Source organism: Tribolium madens, unplaced genomic scaffold (assembly GCF_015345945.1).
Source record: "Tribolium madens isolate multiple individuals breed KSU strain unplaced genomic scaffold, Tmad_KSU_1.1 Scaffold_3;HRSCAF=73;Tcas5.2_LG2, whole genome shotgun sequence".
In the NCBI taxonomy this organism is placed as follows: Eukaryota; Metazoa; Arthropoda; class Insecta; order Coleoptera; family Tenebrionidae; genus Tribolium; species Tribolium madens.
In genome coordinates this window covers 14,474,315-14,480,573 of record NW_025401006.1, presented here as the reverse complement: position 1 = coordinate 14,480,573, position 6,259 = coordinate 14,474,315, and the positions used below count along the sequence as shown (strand labels likewise).

General features: G+C 25.0%; 1 protein-coding gene across 3 annotated transcripts in view; it reads left to right on the top strand.

The window, feature by feature from the left end:
- The window catches only part of LOC123007794, a 124,309-nt gene that overhangs the window by 58,038 nt on the left and 60,012 nt on the right, over nt 1-6,259 (top strand). For all 3 annotated transcript variants that reach the window (XM_044403240.1, XM_044403239.1, XM_044403238.1), the window contains exon 2: nt 4,853-5,064. In XM_044403240.1, the coding sequence (XP_044259175.1) occupies nt 4,962-5,064 (103 nt within the window). In that variant the 5' untranslated portion in view covers nt 4,853-4,961. The remainder of the gene's footprint in view (nt 1-4,852; nt 5,065-6,259) is intronic.

Genomic DNA, 6,259 nt, shown 5'->3' with positions numbered 1-6,259 from the left:
TTAAAATTACTAAATTAGATAAAAAATCACACAGTTATTGCCTTTTATAAAAATTGAAGTGTGTTTTTCAGTCAGAAATGCATTTGTTACCCAAAATTATGGCAAAAATAAGATAACAAATAAAATTACGACAAAAATAATATTTTGTAAATGGTTACCCACATTTTCAAGCTAAAAACGCATTTTTTTTTTAATTTGTTAAAACGCACCGTAAAATCACAAAATCATGTTTGCAATTTTGCAAAACCTTACAAAAATAAATTAGAAAATTACCAAATAATGTTATTTTTGAGTTTTTTATACGTTTAAACACGTTTTTGAGCTAAAAACTAAACAAAACAAAATTTTGGGCTATCTGTCGTTTTAAAATCCAACTAAAACTTATTTTCTTAGGCGTAATAAACTTTTTAAGAACTGGTTTTTGGTGATATTTTAAATCAAAAATTAAATTGTAGCTGAAGAAAAAATTATACAATATACCCATTTTGAAGACTTTTCTGTTATTGAATTCTGAAAATAAGAAGACATTTTGTATTAGTGAAAAATAGTGTTACTTTTTAAATATTTTAATTTTACCGGTTTTTATTTTTTTGCAAAATTAAGTCAAAAAATGTAAAAGTGTTTTATTAGTTTTAATATAATATTTTATGCACAACTTTTTTATGTTTGACTAATGTGAATGGTTAGAAAAAGAACAGAAATAGGCATTTCGCGTTATCTGTCGCTTGAGAAATAATTTTTTTTCTAATTTTTACAAAAAATTACGTTTTGTGATTTTTTTCAAAAAACTTTTGGTAAAAATAAAAACTCATTTCTGTTCAGTGGAAGATGATGAATCGTTGTCCTACCATGTTTTTTTTAATTTTTAATTATATTGAATTTTCATTTTACTGAAAAAATTGTCAGTTTCATTGATGGGTTTTTACATAATATTTTATATACAATTTTTTTTTTAATTTTTGACTGATGTGAATAATGAAAAAAAAATTGAAATATTAATTCAAGGCCAAAACCTAGTTTCCTATCTTTAATAGATTTTTTAGACATGCACAATGCTTCTTAATTAAAAAACAAATTTTTCTTGTGTAGTTTTTCTTAATTTTCTTTAATTTTTTGATGGAAAAAATCGAGTTTAGTCGTAAAATTCTCTAAGACGAAAACGTTTAATGCCTGTTTTAATTAAACAATAAAACTGGAGAAGAGTAAAATAATTCAAGTGGAAAAAATATCAACGTGAGAGAAAGAAGTTTTACGATAGACGGCATGGAAACACGACTCCGACTCAAGGTAAAAGATAGAGTATAAAGGTGAGGGTGCAAGATGAAGCCATAAAACGTGCAATTTGCCGGCCTCGTAATAGAGATTGGGGTGTCGGCAGGGAGCCAACGACCAGCATCGGGGGTGTTTAAATGCCTGTCCTGTCTAGTCCTGATCTAGAGATCAATATTTACCGTTTTCTATGTCTAATTTATTATAGAGCTTAGACTTTTTAGCACAAAAAGAGCAAAAACATGCATAAAAAAGCACAAAAAATGTAAATAAATTCTAAAGTAAAAAAGTTTTAAAACAACAAATCAAAAAACAATTAAATATTACCCTCATTTTTGACAAAATTTTTGCAATTTTTTTGTAAGAAGTTGCCGATAGTTCCAGTTAAGTACTTTTATGATAGCGTATCTAATTTTTTTTTGTATTCGTTTCAAAAATGGCTGTTATAGGGACTTATTTGAGCAATTATTTTTATAAAGTACACTGTCTTGACCAAAACTGTTATCTATTTTGTTGAAATATGTTGTGTTGATTCAGGTTGATTTCCTGCTTAAAATTGAGCCAAATCGATTGAAAAAAGCCCAAACTGCTTCATTTTTGTCTGAAATTTGAAGGAATTTAATCAAAATTAATTAATTATTAGGCAAATTAAAAAAATCTTGAAAAACTAGAGTAATTTAAGAGAAATAAGAGATAATCAGAGAAAATTAGACAAAATTATTATTAGAGAATCCAAAAAAATCAGGTAAAATCAAGGAAATTCAGAAAAAAATATGAGAAAATGGTTTATTTGTTGGCAAAAAGTGTTGAGTCAGGAAATATCGGAGAAAATAAGACGAAATTAGAAAAAACCAAAAAGGAACCAAAGAAACTCAAGAGAAATCAACAAAAAACAGAAAAAATAAGAATAAATTAGAAGAAATCATTGCGACATCAAACAAAAAGAATCAGGAAAAACCAAATCATGACACAATTGGTAAATTACAAGAAATCTTCAGGAAATTATTAGGATATTAAAGGAGTTTGGGAGAAATTAGAGGAAAACTAGGAGAAATCAGTGGAAATCAGAAAAAATCAGAAGGTATCACAAAAAAAACAAAAAAAAAATAAAGGAAATTTTAAGAAATTCAAAGAAAGACATGAGAGAATCAGAGGAATTTAAAAGAAATTAATGAAAATCAAAAAAAATTAAGAGAAATTAGAGAAAATCAATAAAACATAAGGGAAAAGCGGAGAAAATAGGACAAAATTAGAAAAATTGTTAAGGGAAAAAAATCAGATGACATGAAAATATTTCTTTAGAAAAATAGGAAAAAAGAAATCAGAGGAAATCATAAGAAACTTTCCAAATTAGAAAAAATCTTAAATAAATCTATAAATAATTATATATAAATAAATTTTTATTCACAACAGGAGATGTTGAAGAAATTATGAGGAAATCAAAAGAATTTAGGAGAAATCAAAAGAAAATTAAAGAAAATTTAGAGAAACTAGAAGAAATCTGTGGAAATCTACAAAAAAAAAAAATCTACAAGAATTTACAAAAAACCAAAAAAAAAAAAAAAACGAAAACAAATTACAAGAAAATTAAATGAAATTTTGAGATATTTAGAAAAGGACATGAGATAATCAAAGAAACTCAAAAGAAATTAAAGGCAATCAGAAAAAATCAAGAAAAAATTAGGGGAAATCACTAGAAAATCAGAGAAAATAAGACGAAATTACAGGAAATTATTAGGAAAGAAAAAGTCGTTCGTTAGTTAGCAAATTATAAAATTATATTAAATTATATTATATTATTATAAAATTTCTGGTTTAAAACGAGCAAAATCTGGTTAAAAATATCGAAAATTGCTTTATTTAAACATTTATTTTGTTGAAATACATTGATTTAGCTTGATTTTTGGCTTAAACTTAATCCAAATCGATTAAAAATATGACAAATTGCTTTATTTCGGCTTAAAATTGAAATAAGAGAAATTATTTTTATAAAATACATTAATTTAGAATGAATTATGTACTAACATCGAGCAAACTTGTTTGAAATTAGCTAAAGTTGCTTTATTTTGGAAAAAAACTTTTATTCAAGCTATTATTTTGTTGAAATACTTTGATTCAGGTTGATTTGCGGCTTAAAATTGAGCCAAATCCATTAAAAAAAGCACAAATCGCTTCATTTTTGTATTTTAAGCAATTATTCTTAAAGAATGCATTGATTTAGGATAATTTCTAGTTTAAAACAAGCAAAATTTGATTAAAAATAACTCAAATTGCTTTATTTAAGCATTTATTTTGTTGAAATACATTGATTTAGGTTGATTTTTGGCTTAAAATTGAGCCAAATCGATTCAAAATATGACAAATTGTTTTATTTCAGCTTAAAATTAAGATTAGAAAATTATTTTTATAAAATACATTAATTTAGAATAAATTCTGTACTAAAATTGAACAAAATTGTTTGAAATTACCTAAAATTGCTTTATTTTGGCAGCAAACTATTTATAATTTAAGCATTTATTTTGTTGAAATACATTGATTTAGGTTTATTTCAGGCTTAAAATTGAGCCAAATGGTTTAGAAATTGCTTCATTTTGGCCTAAAATTGTATTTTAAGCAATTATTTTTAAAAATACATTAATTTAGAATGATGTCTGTGTTAAAATTGAGCAAAATTGATTGAAAATAACTCAAATTGTTTTATTTTAGCAGAAAACTTTTATTCAAGAATTTATTTTGTTGAAATCCGTTGATTCAGGTTGATTTTCGATTTAAAATTAAGTCAAATCGATTGAAAAAAACACAAATCGCTTAATTTTTGTCTAAAATTAAGCAATTATTTTTAAAAATGCATTGATTTAAAATGATTTCTGTGTTAAAATCGAGCAAAATTGGATTGAACATAGCTTAAAAAATTATTAGTTAATTGAGTTAGGTTGATTTCTGGCTTAAAATTGAGCCAAATGGTTTAGCAATTGCTTCATTTTGGTCTAAAATTGTAATTTAAGCAATTATTTTAATCAAACATATGATTCAGAATGATTTTTGTGTTAAAGTCGGGCAAAATTGGATTGGAAAAAGGTCAAATTGCTTTATTTTTACAGAAAACTGTTATTGAAGCATTTATATTTTTTCTTTAAAAAAGTCTTTTTCAAATTCAGTAAAATAGTACCTAAAAAGGTTATTTTAGGTAGGTTTTCAGTCCCCAAAAACAGTTTTTTTCTTTTAATTAATAAGAGGTGTGAATTCGTTTTTTGGAAGCTTTAAAAATGTTGGCTTTCAAAAATACCAAATTATGTTTCAATTATTTACTTTTAAAAACTTTTATTAAACTATCTTGTAGGTAGAGGCGTATATGAAAAAACTAAAAATAAAATATCTAAACTCAAATTTTGTAATTTTTAGATTTAACCAGTTTTGCAACTAGACGACTTAATTATAAATTATATTTGTAACAAAAGCTAAAAATGAAACATAAATGCCAGATTAGCAAATAATTTTATTCACCAACAAAGCGTTTTTTTGCACTGGAATGGTCAAAAGATAATATTATTTATGAGGCTATTTAACTTGTTTTCTGTTTCAGATCTGGACGCCGTACGTCCGGAATTAATCGCAAAGTTATGGCAAGAGGAAATCGCTGATAAATTCATAGGAGATGAGTGCAGGGGCCAAAAAACTGTTCAAAATGTTGAATGAGTTTGGAGGCGGATATGAAGAAAACTGCACATTGCCGTGCTTTGATGAATTTTCCGTTGTTCCTCCTGGTTTTCTATCTAACAAAACACGGAGATGCAGGTAAAATATTTAAAAAAGTGTATTTAAATATCTTTAATTTTCACCCCAAGTCCAGAAGATTTTTTAATTTAGATTTTAATTTAGAAAAAAGTAAAAATGAGGGAATGTTTGTCACATGCCCCCGCCATACGGATTATTTGCCTCTGTGTAATTAAGATTACTCTCTTAATACATATCAGAATTTAATTAATTAATTCAATTTGTGATATTTTCAAACAATTTGGCTCAATTTTTATTTTAAGCTAAAATAAAGCAATTTGTTAAATTTTGAATCAATTTGGCACAATTTTATGCCAAAAATCACCTTTAATCAATGTATTTCAATAAAATAAATGCTTAAATATAGCAATTCGAGCTATTTTTATTCAAATTTTGTTCGTTTTAAACCAGAAATCACTAAATCAATGCATTTTTAAAAATAATTGCTTAATTTTAGGCCAAAAATTAAACAATTTGTGCTTTTTTCAATCAAACAGATTTCAACAAAATAAATTCTTAAATAACAGTTTTCTGCTAAAATAAAACATTTTAAGCTAATTTCAAATAATTTTGCTCGATTTTAGTACAGAATTCATTCGAAATTAATATATTTTATAAAAATAATTTCTCTAATCTCAATTTTAAGCTGAAATAAAGCAGTTTGTCATATTTTGAATCAATTTGGTTTTATTTTAAGCCAAAAATCAACCTAAATCAATGTATTTCAACAAAATAAATGCTTAAATAAAGCAATTCGAGTTATTTTTAATCAAATTTTGCTTGTTTTAAACTAGAAATCATCTTAAATCAATGCATTTTTAAAAATAGTTGCTTAAAATTAAATTTTATACAAAAATGAAGCAATTTGTGCTTTTTTTAATGGATTTGGCTCAATTTTAAGCCGGAAATCAACCTAAATCAAAGTATTTCAACCAAATACTGGCTTTAATAAGAGTTTTCTTCCAAAATAAAGCAAGCAAGCTATTTTCAATCCAATTTTGCTCGATTTTAATTCAGAATTAATTCAAAACTAATGTATTTTATAAGTATAATTGCTTCAATCTTAATTTTAGACTAAAATAAAGCTATACGTGATATTTTGAATCGATTTGGCTCAATTTTAAGTTGAGAATTAACTTAAATCAAAGTATTTCAACCAAATACTTTCTCTAATAAGAGTTTTCTTCTAAAATAAAGCAATTTGAGCTATTTTCAA